General features: G+C 35.3%; 1 protein-coding gene across 1 annotated transcript in view; it reads right to left on the bottom strand.

Moving 5' to 3' along the window:
* The window catches only part of GAB3 (GRB2 associated binding protein 3), a 980339-nt gene that overhangs the window by 85409 nt on the left and 877230 nt on the right, over positions 1–17700 (bottom strand). The window contains exon 7 of the mRNA XM_044057216.1: positions 10914–11004. Within this exon, the coding sequence (XP_043913151.1) occupies positions 10914–11004 (91 nt within the window). The remainder of the gene's footprint in view (positions 1–10913; positions 11005–17700) is intronic.

Genomic DNA, 17700 nt, shown 5'->3' with positions numbered 1-17700 from the left:
TTGATTAGCTCCCAATTCAATCACAAAAGAACAGGTGTACTAATACTTTGGGAAAAAGCCTAAGATCTCCTGAAATTGTAAACTCATATATAGACAAGGATGGTATGTTAGCAATAATAGTAATTAAACTTGAAAGGAAATATATTCTTATAAATTCTTACTGAATCCCCGGAATTGGTACAAAGTCAGTAAAGAAATGCTTAGACATTATAACTTTACACTCTAGAGGAGAAATGATAATTGCAGGAGATTTTAATTGTATTCTTTCCTCTGATGAAACAACAAATACTAAACCCTTTAAGATCTATCCTGTAGCAAAACACTTACATAATTACATTAATATAAGAAATCTAAAAGATATACACCATATAAAACTTCCCTCCTCCCTAAAGTTTTCTCATTACTCATATACATTTGGGACACAAACTAACATATATAAAGTATTACTGTTGAATTCTTTATAATCAAAAATAGTTAATATATTAATAATATCCTGTCCCCTTTCTGACCATAACGCCATTACTTTTAATATAACTTTTCATACTGAACCCTTAATACATTGTCAAAGGATACCAGCTTATATTACAAAAATAAAAGGTTTTCAAGAATGGATGTTATCAGAAATGAATCAGTTTTTAGAAACAAACAACAATGGAGAAATATCAGATACAATTTTATGGGATACCCTAAAAGTTGTATTGTATGGGAAAGTAAGCATTTGGTATACACAAAAAAGAAAAGAATGGGATAAAAGACTACAAGATATCCAAATGGAATTAGATAACCTAAAACGCACTCTTATACCAAATGATAAGAAAGTCTTAGATAATATAAATTAAACAAAGAATATCAAAATATTTTGCAGCACAAAATATCTATAAATTTAAAGAAAATCAAATTATGCTCATACTCAATCAATCCTAAAAGTCTACATAAAATTGCAGAATGATCAAAATGCTTAAATGAAAGAAATCACATAAAAGAAATTATATATGTTGAAAATAAGAGGGAAATAAAAGCCACTAATTTAAATTGCATACTGCAAGGTTTAAAGAAATATTATGAGAATATGAATATTCTCAAACCAATAAAGGAAAATGGGAATCTAGATAAATTCTTAATTGATAATTTTCCAAAGACATTATCTCCTGGAAATATTGCTAAAATTGATAGACATTTCACATTTAAAGAATTAAAAGACCAAATAAACAACTTAAAAACTAATAAAGCACCAGGGTTAGATGGTCTGATTCTGGGTCTACTTTATTCTTTCGAAAGACGATTCCATCAAATATGAATCGCGCGACACATAAACAGTGAAAGAAGTATACATCGAACCAATGAAACTGCGGAATTTAAAACGTCGAACCGTCATAGTTGGCCAAGCCCACTGCCTGCAACACGCTATGTACCCAAACACAATAACAAAAAAAAATACATATACTAACAAAAACCCTACTTCTAACCCTAAAGTAAAGTAGCAAAACCCTACTTCTAACCCTACACTAAACCCCACATACACAACTATCTATGCACTATCCTTAACCCCTCCCTAACCCTAAGGTCTGTAACTATAGCACACTTACCCTAAAAAGCTATACCCAAACAAACTAAAATTCCACACACATACACTTAACAAAACCCTACACTAAACCTTACATACATTACCTACTTATGCACTTACCTTAACTCGCATGCTAACCCTAGGTTCCGTAACTATAGCACACTTACCTTACAAAGCTATACCGCAGATGGGCCAACTATGACAGTTCGACGTTTTGAATTTTGCGGTTTCGTTGGTTCGACGTATTCATGTTTCACTGTTTATGTGTCGTGCGATTCGATGGAATCGTCTTTCAACAGAATAAAGTAGACCCCTGATTGCTGAGATGTATAAAATGTTCCCTGACAATATTTTAAAAATATTATTAAATACATTTCATGAAGGTAAAAATACATTCCATATCCCAGCATCATGGAAGTATTCACTCATCTCACCCATACTTAACACTGATAATGATCCTACCTCTTGTTCCTCTTATAGACCCATCTCACTATTAAAAATTGATTACAAGATTTTCATGAGCATAATATCAAACAGAATAAATTCCATTATACCTAGCCTAATAGAAGAATATCAGACAGGTTTTATTAAACATAAGAAAGTCCAAGACAATATAATAAGACTTTTGACCCTGATAGATTTAGCAAATAAAAATAGAAACGGATTAACAATAATGAGTCTCAACATAAATAAAGCTTTTGACTCGTTAAGTTGGCCTTATTTATTTAAAACACTACAATATAAATTTTCTCCAAACTTTATAAAATTAATTAGAAACCTTAATGAAAATTCTGTTTCTTTTGTAAAGATTGGTTCTTTTTTATCCCCTTCTTTCAAAATTACAAAAGGTATAAAACAAGGCTGCCCTCTTTCCCCTTTATTTTTCAATTTAGCTGTAGAACCACTAGCTAATCATATCAGAAATAATGTTCACATTAAAGGTTATAATTTAAATAGTGACTTATTCCAAAGATTCAGTTATTTGCTGATGATTTATTATTAAATAGTGGAGACATTGAAACATCTTTGGATCAACTACTCAACACTTTACCTTTATTTGAAGACCTGTCAGGACTAAAATTTAGTCATAATAAAACCCAGACTATGTTAATAAACAAAAAGGTAACTACAAAAATGAAAAGTTACAAATGCTTTAATTGGGACAATATACACATTAAATATGTGGGTGTTCAAATTAACTCCACTCTCAAGAGTACAATTACTATAAAGTATAATATTTTAACAAATTTAATTGCCAATCTCATAGACAATTGGAATAAACTTTATTTTACCTTTGAAGACAGACTAATGCTAATAAAAATGATAGTGCTATCTAAAATCTTTATATAACACATTTTAATCATTCCTCCAACTAAAAAAAATGTCAAAAAAATATTTTATTAAAATTCCTTGGGTACCCCCAAAAACCCAGAATATCCTTACAAAGACATGTGGCAAGCTGGGAAGAGGGGGCTATAAGCTTTCCTAATATTGAATTCTATATAAACGCTACCATCTTTAATATAATTCTTTTACAGCTAAATTCCTCATACAATTCATATTAGAAACTAATGCATGAAAACATTTTGTTAACCAATAATAAATACTAATTGATCCTTTCACTACAATACATAAAAATGTCTTTGTTATTTTAAAATATATATACACAGGATAAGCAGAAGTTAAAATATTGCTCTTTTATCAATCCCATAATTGCAAATGTTATGAAAATCACTCAATCTAACCAGTTAATTAAAAACTTATTAATATCCATTCTCCTTATTGCTTATACAAATGAGTATTTAATCTCATTCGATAAAAATAAAATGCTTGAATTTAAGAATAATGATTTAGTATACTGAAACCCATTCTTATCCACTAATGGGATTTACCCAGCTAACTATCTAATTACTAGATATAGTCTACATAATAATAACTGGATAGATACACAAACTTGTAGAGAATTTATACATAATAAAACTGTTTTCTTTTTACAAACCCATGGAAACAGCATACCAAAAACATTAGAATTACTGATTAATATAATTAATGGCTCTTTGAAAGGCACCTCATTTATATCCTTAGCATATAAAGTTATCCGATCTGATTGTAGTTTTGCAAAAGCTTCTTTTTGGAAATACTCCACCAAAATAAATAATGAAGAATTTACTACTAATAACAAGAAACTCCTTCTGAAGTCAGTACAAAAAAACAACAATTTCTCCTTACTGGAAAATATACACATGGAAATTCCTCCACAGGAGTTATTATACACCTCAAACAATTGCTAGTATGTACAGAAAAAATGATATGAAATGTTGGAGGTGTAAACCAACTGATTAGTTTCATATGATTGTTGCATGTGCTATGTTATCTCAGTTTTGGAAGGAATTTGAATGTTTTTGCAAAGTCTTATGGAATGATAATTGTGAAATTTCAAATTCTCGTATTTTATTTAATGTACCTTTACCAGAAGTCATACCCAGATCTCAAACACACCTTCTTTGGTCAATACTTGCAGTTGCAAAAAAGGTTTTGACAAAAAATTGGAAAACTAACTCTCCTATATCTTTTAAAAATTAATTTATTTAGCCACAAATCTATGTGAAAAGGAAATATTGAGTTTAAAAATTAAAACAAAGAATTTAACACACAAATTAATTGCTTGGGACAAGTTACAATCATTACTAAAACGTTTTAGATGATTACATGAATGTATATGGATGTATTCTTGTTATGGACGTTGTAAATAGTTTGTTTCAATTTTGATTGTAAACTTGTTATTACTGTTATTACTTTTGAAAAAAAAATAAAAAACATTTTGGGGGGAAAAAAAGAAAGGATACTGATGAAGTAAGAAAGTGCTAACATTGGATTTGTTTAATCAGAAGTATAAGTAGGGTTTGTTGAAGGGGACAGCCACCCTGGGTGCAAGGTGTTAGTGGGCACAACTGGGAAGTGCAGTTCCTGCATTCTTTTCTGAATGAAGATGCATACATTTACTTTGGCACTTCAGCCCTTTCTGTATGGTAAGAAGCTGTAGCAAAGTACAAGTTTCCTTTTTTTTTGCTCTTCGGTTGGTTGAAGAGTTGAGGGTGTGAAGAAGCTCTCTCTTAGACCACCAGCTCTTCAAAAGACAGGGGACAAGCACTGGGTACTAGATAAGCCAGTTCTGGTTCTGTGCTTGACTGTAAAACAGTGTCCATTCAATGTTGTCCAGGTTGTTAAATTGTATGGCTTTTTTGTTTTTTGAAAAAGTTCTCCTTGTTATTACAACTGGGGGCAAACTTTTAATTTTGAATGACAACTATGACAGTAAAGGGCAACAGTCACTGATGAAGTTTGGGAGAATATGAATAGCTGAACATCTATGTTTTATACTAGTTATAATAAGATCAAGTGATATATGGTTATCACTTTGCATGGTAGGTCTTCTGAGTTGTAATGTGCCTAAGTTTCCAGTTATTATAATCTAATGCAGCTGCAGTAGTATTGTGTAATATTTTGAGAGAAAGGGTTTGATTGATGAGCAGTGTGGTCTCTCCTCTATCTCTAAGGCCACTCTACATTTTTTTATCTTTTATACACTTCCAGGAATTTCCAGTCTCCTCTGATTCTTATGTGCTGAGTTTTTATGCATTTGAGGTAACAGGATTCATTCTGAAATATACAAGCTCTTTTAGTTTTAGAGCTTGTTCATTCTGAGGTGACATGGTAGACCCTTCTGAAGTCTGAATGTAGAAGGCTTTATGGTTAGTAGTTTCAAGCCACAAAGCATAAAGAAAAAAGAAATAGCAATAGGAACAGTGGAAGCATTCCCCATGACTTTCTCAGTCATTGGGGATCATATCCCCTGTGCAGCAATCAAATGGCTAACTGATTTGATGTAACAAAATGATCATTAACATTAGAATACAGTGTTTTAATCCTTTTGAGCTGTACCTTTGATATATTATATTTAGTATATCTAGGATGATAACTGGGAGCAAAAATGTAAAATAATTTTAGGAAAATAACTTCCTGCACACTGAGGTCTGTGAAATAATATTGATACATTTAATTATAGAAACATCCAGCAGAATCTATTGTAATTAATTCTACTCAGAAGGTAATTTTAAGACCAAAGATGTTGGTATTAATATGTAGAATGAATACAGTCAGATCATCTTTTGCCTCCTTCTACACCACCCAAAAGTCACATAGGAACCTGCTCCAAATCTCATCATTATCCAAGTGATTGTTGGAGGTAAAACAATGTAACTCAAACATGTACTGGTCCACACAGATGAGGCAAATGTTGCACCCATCACTGTAGCCTACAGGTGCACGAAAATACACTCCTGGAAGTTAAAGATACCCATGTAATTAAAAACTCAGTAAGATTAACCAGAAAAAGCATTACATTCAACAAGACAGATCTCAACCCATCCAAGCAGGAATCATAAATCCTCAGGTCCTGAAACTGATCAGTATTGATTGGTAGACTATCCGGGTGAACAAATACAAGTCAGCAAGAATCTAAATAAATAAATAAACAAACAAACAACTAATTAAATAAATAAGTAATATTAACACAGAAAGAATGCACGTGTAGTGTACACAAAAATCAGTCCAGTTCAACATAAGTATCATTCATTAGCTCTAAAATTTTGTAGTATCCTTCAGATGTGTTGATACATGCAATATTAATGAATTGATGTATTAAAGAAAATAATATGTCGTGGCCACCATGCGTGTTAGAAGTGAAATATCTGTAATGAAATGTGAAAATGTATGCACACACACACACACACACACACACACACACACACACACACACACACACACACACACACACACACACACACACACACACACACACACACACACACACACACACACACACACACACATTCGCATGCACGCACACGTTTTTTTCAAATAAGTACATTTTTGCACTTCATTATAAAAGTTTCACTTATAATGTGTATGATGGCCATGTGCATTTTATTTTTGACCAAACAGTAATCAAGTGAACACATACAAGACACTGACATCACTGCTGTACTATATCAGATCTGTAGAGTCTGACTTCATCCACAGTGATACACGAGGACAGCACATTTCCTGTATGTATCTCAGTAAGCTGGCAGCTGTATACATACATGGAAATGTTGGCATGGTGTACATTTGAAGACTTTCACCTCTAATCTACACAGTCATGAGCCAAATGACCCTGGCTATGTAGAGTGCCCTATAGGGATGCATACACATCTGTGCAAGGAGTACAACACAGACGTGAAAGCATTGTGAGTGGCAGGAATTACAACATTCACTGAACTGCAAGAGATGCTGATAGATGTGTTTATGGGCCTTGTCCAGTTCATGTACCACAACTGTGTCAGTGGCCATTTTCACAAATATGGAACCCCTCGCCATGGAATCAAAAGGATGTCACCCTTGTTTCCTGCCTAATTTTGGAATGTACATAAAGTTGTTCTGCAACTAGCTCTGTCTCAGACACAAAACCCTCTTAAGGCTTGGCACCCCTGCCTATCAGTCCTGCTTGAAAAGGCAAAATTACTCTACAAGAGTTCCTCTGGTTCCCTCAGGATGAACAGAACATATTGGGTGATCACTGGGAGGCTATCTAATGTGGAAGACCCTTACACCTAGATATCACATTGTGTTATAAGGAAGCATCACCTAATAACACGTTGGTTTCCAGAGATTACTTTGTTAGCATGGTGGAATACCTGTATGCTATTGCCACCCACACCCCCACCCGCTATTTTGATATCTGAAGCTCTTAGTGTGTTCTACTAAGCATTACACAATATTCCTGTATTCCCCCATGTTAATAAATATTACACTTGTCCCACCCACCAACAGTTGTTCTCCCCAACAGGAGACTGTACTGTACATTTTGACACTGCGCCCCTGGACTATTTGGCTTCTGTAACCTATACAACAATGGTGCCTATTTAGTTTTAGCACAGTTACACTATATATAGTATATGATGCCAATCAGGAATTGGCCATGCATACCTGTCAGCAATTTGTGCATTCAGCTACTTGAGTTCACAAATTTTAATCAGCTGTTACTTTATCAACAAACTGGTGATTGCCTACAGAGAAAAGCTGTTTCTCACTTTTCCTCTGAATTGCTCTTGTTTTAAAATCATGCCACCCCCTCTCATGCTTTTCATTTCTATTAGATACTACTCTCCAAAACTTTATTAATTCCCTTGAGGTACTTAAAAGTTTCTAACTTTCCCTCAGTGCTTCATTTCATCGAGACTTTATTGTTTACTTTGATGCAGGCGTTGTGCCACTTTGATTCTGCCCCATGAAACCCCCAATCTTATGTTCTTGCAGAAACAGGTTTTCCAGAACTGCACAGCATATTACAGATGGAGTCACACCACCTCTCTGCACAAAGAAATGACAGCAATACTTTGTTTATGTCTTGTTGCTTTTCATACTGTTCTCTCCCTCAGCTTTACATTTACTTCCATATGATATGACGGTGCCCTGATCCCTTTTCCGTTTTTGTTGCTGCAACCATGGCCCCCAGTGTGTACTCTTATTTTGAGTTTTTCTCAGAGATAGTACTTACATTTCTTTGTTCAAAGTTTAAGTATCAGCAGCTCTGACCATTTGTCTTTTGTTTTTACTGTTTATACCCTTCCACACGCCCTCAATACATTTGAACTTCATCCCTGATGTTAATGTTTGTGTGGTCTACAAAGCACATGGTTTTCTTTCTGAGTGAAATCAGAAAGCAAGGTATCATAATTTCTTAAAACACACCTTAAAGAGAAATTAATTCACTTATTTTTATTTCATGGTCCGCATTATTCATTATAAATTTGTTAGCACAGTGGGCCACTAGTTTAAAGCACCGCTATATAAACTAGCTATAATCCGAATAGTCATTTAAGTCTCTGTTATATGTTCTTATTTTCCTTTCCTTCAAATCACTGTTCATTATCTAGCATCTATTCCTGAAATACCTTGAGGAACTGACAGTTTTGTGAATTATACTTAAATGACTTAGTGTTTTCCAAGCAATTATTTACTTATACAATAAAAGTTTCAACTTGGTGCTCATAATATTTAATTAGACAATGAACAAAAATGTTAAAGGTGATGCTCTGTGTTTTACTCTTTTCTTTTCTAAACAGGTCATCAAAAGCACTTACCCCTAGTTACAAAATGATTTGTAAACCAGAAAGTACCAAATTCCTGGATCAATAATCTTTCATGAGTTTTAAATGCCACACTGCTGCTCCACTCTTCCTAGAAGTGATGTTACAATCTTAAAAATTGTTGTAACATGAGAAAAGATATCTCACTTTATGTATTTGACTGGGAATCACCAGCAACATCAGTCACAGTTCATCCCATAGCAATAACAAACTGTTAACATGAACATTTTGATGTCACATGGGTGATCATCTATTACATTTCTATTATTTATTTGATCCTTTAAGTGTCTTTGCTTTATACTGACTGAAGTTGTCATTCTGGTGAAACTGGATTTGGCTAACTTTTCCTACATGTCCTGTTTGTACTGGAATAAAGTACTGAATTTTTAACATGGCTGTTTGCTGAAGTGTTTCATCCATTTACTCTCCTCTTAGCAAAACCATGTTTTCATAAAGTGGCAAGATAGAATATCAAAGGAATGCTGTTCAACAGAGATGGAGGTTTGAGTAGCAGATCCTGGTACTGAAAATCTAGCCACAGAAGCTAGGAATGAACAGCAGATGCTTATTCATCTGTTTCAAGAGGGAAAGTGAAAGAAAGTTCCTGTAAAGAGCTGCCTGCTGGTAAAGGCTACTAGGTGCACTTCAAGGAAGGGGGAAGAGCAAGGGTCAAACAGGGCACTGCCGACACATACTAAGTACATGCATCAAAAAGGGCATTGCCGACACATACTAAGTATATGCATCAAACAGGGCACTGCCGACACATACTAAGTACATGCATCAAACAGGGCACTGCTGACACATACTAAGTACATGCATGCAGTGTCTGAAGTAATGTCACACATACCCTGCAAATCATGGCACAAACTCAGATGGAAGGGAGAGAATAGGACTAAAAGTCATCAAGTTTCCACATGACTTGCAAGCTAGGAGCAGTCATTGAACCCCCAGATGACTTAGCCATCCTGCAGGAAGGTTTGTCCCAACTAAATAACTGGTGCCAGAATCATGGACTGAAACTAAATGCCAAAAAATGCATTACTGTATCTTTTGTGAAGTCATCTATCCCACGTAACTAACACATTGACAATACACCCCTAAGAGTTGACACAGTTGTTTGGGATTTGGGAACTTATGTGGGCAGTGACCTAACTTTAGACCAACATGTGTCTATTGCTGAAAGAAAGTACTTCTATATTGCAAAGCTTATAAAGAAAGGGATTGTGTCCAGATCTAGGGATGTCATTTTCCCCCTTTACTCAGCTCTCATAAGGCCAGTCATTGAACATAATGCCCTTTTTGGCATGTATCCGTCCAGACACATGCAACTACTGAAATGACCAAAGAGATACCTTACTAAAAGGATACTAGGCCTGAACAACATGCCCTACATGGACCGACTCAAAGCCCTGTCACTATACTCAGTATCCTAGACACTGTAAAGGCATGACCTGTGTCTGGCATACAAAACATCCTCCAACCCACTAATGATGGATTTACTGCACATTAGCAAGTCAAATGGCGTTAGAAATACTCAGTCTATGGATCTAAACCTCTTCTGTAACATCAATAGAACAGTTTTGAGGGACAGGTATATCTCACAGATGATACCACTGCTATGGAACGGACTCCCCATCCCGATAAAACAAAGTTCATCCCTGTCCATATTTAAGAACAACTTTGAGCTATGACTTGGAAACAAAACTTTTACTCCATAACTGACCCCTGTACTACTAATCTACAGAGGCAGCTTCCACTGGTTTATCTCATGCATAGGTTACCTCAAGTTATCTATGGTATGATCTCAGTTATTCTCTCTAATGGTAATATATAATTATCAACCATGGAATGGGTAAGGTCAATCTATAAACAAAGGGGATAGGTTATTTCAACCAGAAAAAGGGAAATTGCCTAGACTTAAAATGGCCCACAAGGTCATGTAGCTTAGTACTAATCTATGAATGTACGAACTCACTGAGCAATTTTCTAAGATTTCACTGAAAAGGTGTATAAAGCTATGTAATATTCTGCAGCACCTTAATGCACACGAATAAACATCAAATATCTTTACCACTCCAAATCAGCTTTATAGAAAACTGACAAATAGCAGAGATGGCTTGTGCTCATTGGGCTTTTTTTTTTTTTTTTTTACTTACTAAGGCACTGTCCATGTCCTGGTGAGAACAGGGTGTATGCTGTGTTCTCGTATTGTGGAAAGACTTCTTAAGTCAAGTGGTGGTGGTCTCACTAAATAAAGAAAAAAATGAAAAAGAAATCTTTACTTGAAGGACTGATAGATTCAGTAGAAAAATCATTTAAGTTACAAACTGCACGGTTAAAAATGGAAATGAGCATTGCCAAAATACACTAATGTAGTTGAATAAAATAAGTAAGTTGTTAACCTCATAAGCATGAATGAATTAACTTTTGCTTTTTTTTGCATCTCTTGACATAATACTCTGCTGAGGCTTTGAAATGCTTGCAGGTTAATCAGGAAGCAAAATATCCTCATGTCTGCTGAATCATTTCTACAATACTACATTAAGTATGAAGTTCTCATGTTTAATGCACTAATAGCAAATGGTAAGGCACATCTTTTGTCAGAAGGTTCAGAAATATTCCTATATAATGCACTTGTTATAAAGGATAAAATAACTTTATCTGGAAGATCACATTTTAATAGTAACAATATCCACCTAACTAATGGAGATGGTGGATTTAACCCCCTCCCCCCTTAGCAAAACTGAAAAAGTCAGGTTTCATATTCATTGGTAATCCATGCCACTCATAAACAAATCTATCATCACTGTTGGTCAGAAAATAGTTATTAGTATATTATACAAAGCTGGGACCCAAAATAATTGTCCTAGTCAAACAAAATGTCTCACTCAGCCTTCTAGCAGCTGCAAGCCTTAATTCCTCAACCATGAAATGCACACTCAAATCCAATAAAGACCAGTATTTAAAACAAAAATAAAACACGACAAATGCTGAATATATGGGTCTACTGTTTTTGGTCGAAGTTTCAGTACATCAAACTTCAATTGTACGAACCTACTTGTTCGAAGTACTGAAACTTGAAAAAACTGACTACGGAGATCACAATATAGCTTGGAATGGGAATATTCCCTTTTCCTCACTGTAGTGCGATCTCAGAGTTGGTATATTTAAGTAAGGGGGTGTGGGGGGCACAGGGGGCTTGCCCCCTGCAAAAGCATGTTTTTGACTTCAGCAAAAGTACACTTTTGTTGAACTGCACTTTCACTGAATTGGGGTTCTACTTTTCGTTTTCGGTTAAGTGACAATTCGTTGTAAAGTAGTAGACCCATATATATATATATATATATATATATATATACATATATACACAGATATATATATATATATATATATATATATGTGTGTGTGTGTGTGTGTGTGTGTATGTATATACACACTAAATAAATAAATACATATAAGCAATGGAAAAAGGTCCTTATGTTACCCTGTTTCAGCAACCAGTGAGGTACCACAAAATTCTACTGTTTCAGAAAAATAATAATCCTGGCATATTTACTTTTTTGCTACTGTGAAAATACTTGGTCTTGGAACCGCACTTTATTCTTACTTATCTCCTGCAGAAGTGTGGAAGATCATGCTACAATGTGTCTTGTGTTGTAAAATAATTTGTTACCATCTTCATCCATAGCAGATCTCTTCTATCCACAGCCAAAAAAGTACTATGAATGCTCATGAGAATGCTAAAAAGCATAGATTTCCACAAGCTCTGCAATCATACCAGTCATGGAAAAAAAATTAATAAATATATAAACAAGAACTCATACATATAATATATATGTATATACACACGCAAACATGACCAAAACCAAGGGACTGCCTGCAAGAAACAGAATGAAAGCAATAAAAACTAGGACTACAAGACAAATATGAGACCTGGTGGTTTGAGCACCTTCATTTGCTTTACTGTAGAACTTCTTCTGAAAAATTAGGTAGAATGTTTATTATTGACATCCATTTGAAAATTTTGTCAAAAGTCTTCTGAAACCAAGTGTACGGCAGCCAATTGGGATAAAAAATAAATTACTAATTTTAGTTGCAAATAAGGTGTAACACAGTTCATGTATTAGGAAAAGCTAAGCAGCCAATGAGATCAGTAAAGTAGCAGTAAAAGCAACCAATGGGATCAGAAGGTAACAAATTAAAGTGACCAATGGGAGTTGAGGAACCAATGGGAATTTGAAGAAGGAGTCTGCCAAAATAAAAAGTGGGGTATGTAGTTGGATAGAGGCATGGCACACTAAGAAGGTGTTATCTAAACCATCTGAGTGTGCTTTTAATATTGAGACTTTCGTTATGGCCTGGGTTAATGTCTGCATCAAGGTGGAGTTGCCATTTCAACTCCTTAACTTTGAGCGGAGTTTCTCTGTCTCTGATGAAGGGTTCAACTTGTTCTAGTACCAGGAATTAAAATAGTTGGAAGCCTATGCAAGTCTGACTCGGTTTAGCCAGTGTGATTTTCAAGTCCATGTTCTTTAATGCAAACAGAAAGCTTCTTGGAAGTTTTTCCTCACATAGAAATGGGAGCAGAGTGTGCAGTTGGCAGCATACACTATGTGGTCAGAGTTACAGTCAAAATATTTGTGAAAGGAGATTTGACTTGACTACGGGGAAACTTAAAGGAGGGCACTGTGTGAATGTACTGGTAGACAATGCATTTTTTGCAGGGGTGCATGCCAGTGACTCAGGGAGTGAGAGGTGGATTCAAAAGAGGTGCCCAAGGTCCTGATTTTCTTATAGCAAAAGAGCGGGGCATCCCCTATTACTGGGGCAAGGTTGCTAGTGCTGGCTATAACGCCTCAATTCTTTGTGAGAATGTCTCTGATGGGGTGCATGTCACAGCTAATGGGGAACAGAAAGCTGAGAGCCTTGTTGTCTGAGTCCACTGTGGGGATTGCTGGGGGAGGGTGGATGTCTAGACCAGCCTTAAGGATGGGTCTAAACTTGCTATTGTATTTACTGCAGACCTTGTCTAGGGCATGGTAGGCCAGTAGTTTGGGATAATTCCTGTCTATAAACAGGTTGGCCAGGAAATCACTTTCGTGGAGGAAATCTGTGTCCTCGCTGATAATGCGAAAGAGCTGAATGAACTGCCCTCACACCACTTTGGCTTTTATGAATCTTGAGGGCTGGATGGTAAATCCAGATAGTTGTTTCAGAAGGTGCTCTTCCTGAACAGGCTGGACTGAAAGACTGGTGTAGAGGGGTCCAGGGTGATCTCTAAATCTAGGAATTGGACTGTGGGTCTGATGCTGGAGATAGTAAAGGAGAGGAAGCTGCAGCTGTCTGATATGACCTGGAGAAAGTCATTAAGTTCTGACCTCGTGCTTTGCCAAACAAAAAAGATATCATCAGTATATCTTTTGTAGATTCTGTCAAGGTGAAAATCAGGGAGGTGGATTAGGAAGAAGACTTTTTTCATAAATTTTCAAATGGATGTCAATAATAAACATTCTGTCTAATTTTTCTGAAGAAGTTCTACATTAAAGAGAACAAAAGCATTCAAACCACTAGGTCTCATTTTTGACTCACAGTCATAGTTCTGTATTAAGTTTTTATTGCGCGCACACACACACACACACACACACACACACACACACACACAACACACACATATATATCTATGTGTATATATATATATATATATATATATATATATATATATACATATATATATATATATATATATATATATATATATATATATATATATATATATATATATATTTATATATATATATATATATATATATGTGTGTGTGTGTGTGTGTGTGTGTATGTGTGTGTGAAGATTTGGCAGAATGATTGTAATACCAGCAGACGCTATCAAATTTTCACATGATTGCAGAATGTGGGATTACTTTGTGGGAGGTCAGAGTACAGCAGACAGTGGGACTTTGCCCTTTCCCCTCTGTTGTGTAATCTCAGAGTTGGTAACTATAAGTAGCAGGTGGGTGTCTTGGGTACCAGGGGTTGGCTCCTGCAAAAAAGAAAAAAAAGTATTTTTTTTGTTTAGATATATTGAATTTCAGTCTTTTGAGAGCGATCACTTGTAGTTTGATTTTTTTCAGTCTTCTAAAGTACACTCGTATAATTTATAATAGGAGCAATGCCTTGGAAGATAACAAAAATTGTGGCCTTTTCCCTTTTGGTCTGAGCATTAGATCCCTTGTGTTTTGTCCTATGGATAAAATCTGTCCCTTTGGATGTAAAGCTCATCATAACTGCTACCCCTCCAGGGCAATATTTCTTTATCATTCCTTGGGTACAGTAGGGTGTTCTGTGACATTACAACACCCTTAATGTATGAACCACATCCATATCCTATCCTGCCTTGAACTCCAAAATCATTAAATTATATTTTACTGCATTAGCATAATTCACAATTACTCATCAGTGAAATTAGTAAAATCTTAAAGAAATAAATTACTTGCTGCACATACAAAATAATTTTACAGCAACAATATAAACTTTAAGAGCATTTAAAACAAAATATTTAGAAGCAAATTAGTTTGCATGCAAAGTGTTTTTGTGTGTATTTTTCTTACATTCCTTTAACTGGAAAAGTGTGACAATAGGAAGTTTAACAGCAGTTTTGCATTTTTGTAAATATAGCATTTAATTTAAAAGGAAATTATTTATAAGTAAAATATCCAAAACAGTACAAACCACGGACCTAGTACTTAATTACCAATTATATGGGAAAGGAAAACTCTGACCCTTGTCTGGGGATTGTAACCAGGATCCCCTACATTCTGTGTTTTTAGCAGTGCCACTGGACCAAGAAAAAGTCTCTGGACAGTTAGATACTTGTTTTTCTCAAAAAACAGTAGTTTTCTCTTCAGCTAGGAAATCACCATGAAAATGATTTCAAGCACTGCTGGTCCAGTGGCAGTGACAATCACACAGAATACAGATGGTCCTGGTTTAATGACTAGACAAGGGTCAGAGTCTTCTTTTACTGTTGAGTTGGAAGAGCCTTATGATGATAGGATACTTCTCTATTAAACTTTATTTGCTTTTCTCCGTCCTTAGTTCTTAACATTAGTTTCATTAGAGTCGACCCTTGAAACTTACCAAGATTACTTGGACTACTACATTAAATCTGATCATCAACCAAGATATAACTTAGGGTGGACTGCCTTTATATCAGTTTGTGCTTTACAAATTAAACAGAGGGACTGCATACTGACTGCAGACATTTTTAAGCAGTGTAAAACACACACACACGCATGCACACGCACACATCATAGCTAGACAGATGGAATAAGCACTGTGTGTAGGCAGTTGCATAATAAATCAATACAAAGTATAGCTGACCTCTTGCTGCAGGTTTTACAAACACTGGTTGCCAAACAACACAAGCAAAAGATTTATTCACCCAAAGTGGAGAAGCAGCCCCCCATAAAGACTTATGTACAGATAATATGAAGGGAGCAGCAAGGGAAAACTTATTCCAACTTTTAAAATAGTACAAAAAATAAATTATCAAGTAAAACAGTGGACTGGATTAGTAGGGCAAAGGTTTTTGAGGGACAGGAACCATGCAACTATGAGTAGTTCACCTTACATTACAATGCAGACCATCTGAATTTAATTACTGCTTATTCTTTATTTGCATGTAAGCAATGCCCATATACTTAGACCCCTAGGATAAGAATAGCTCTTTCTCTGCTAGTGGTTATGTGCCTTTCATTATTTTCCATATCTCCTTTCTGCTTGCCTTAACCAGGTCCATCCTTCATGGACCCATTATTTGGTCTATTACTGCCTCTGCACTCTTCACCTTTCACACTGACCACATCAGAAATATTGCCACTGGATACTGAAGTTTCCTGAAAACATTCAGGGCCCTTATGAACTACTTCCTTCTCGCTACAATTTCATGTAACTTCTTTTGTCTATATTATATTTATTTATTTATTTATTTTATTTTTATTTTATTTATTTTACATTTGTTGACCGGGCTAGTCTAGCTGGATACATGTCCTTTTTCAGTAGAGGCCAAAAGCTCCAACATAATGACATGACATCTGTACAAATAACACGCAATGAGGAAGGATTAACATAGGATGAGAAAAAAAAACAATTGCAGCAGGCTATACAAAAAACATTAAATATTCAATTATAAGGTTGAGGTGATAACATAGAGGGAACAGTAATAAAGGAATTAAAGTCAAAGAAGGGGTGGATTGGGAGGAGCGAGTCCTAGGTTAGTCTGGTTCAGTACAGGGACACAGCCAGTGTGAGTTAAGATATTCTTTGAGATTATTTTTAAATTGGTTAAGTGAGGTCATATTTCTTATATGGTTTGGAAGTGAATTCCAAGGCTTTCCAATGGAATTAGCATAGAGAGCATCACCACCCATATTCTTTGCTTTAATGGTGAGTATTTGAACACTGTTTGGGCAGTTAAGGTTGGTATAGGGTATCAGTATACTGCTCAGTGATGGAGTTCTATCTGGGTAGTTTATTATTTTAAAAGCTTCAGAGAGTTGGTTTAGTTTGAGAAGGTTGGGCAATTCTAACCAGCCAATTTTCTTAAGGTTAAGGCAGTGGTGAGTTCGATATGGATTTCCTGTAATAAATCTGGCAATGTGGTTATAGCCAACAGTAAGCATATTAAGTTCATGCTTTTAAGAAAGGAGAGTACTAGAGGGTGGAGAGGAGATGTGTTAGTAAGTTTGGTGTTCGGGTAAGGTAGTTTTTATTCTATAGGACCCTAGTTTCTTGTTAACAGTTTTAATGGTATGGCTGATGTGAAAGTCAAATTTGAGTTTGTGGTCGATGGTGACACCTAATAGTTTGGTGCTAGAGACAGGTTCAATGATAGTACCATTGATGGATTCAACATGAAAGGAGATATTATTTGGAATAGGAAGATCT

This window comes from Protopterus annectens, chromosome 15.part0 (assembly GCF_019279795.1).
Source record: "Protopterus annectens isolate FY-2018-M chromosome 15.part0, PAN1.0, whole genome shotgun sequence".
NCBI classification, from domain to species: Eukaryota; Metazoa; Chordata; order Ceratodontiformes; family Protopteridae; genus Protopterus; species Protopterus annectens.
This window is presented reverse-complemented; position numbering and strand designations above follow the sequence as displayed.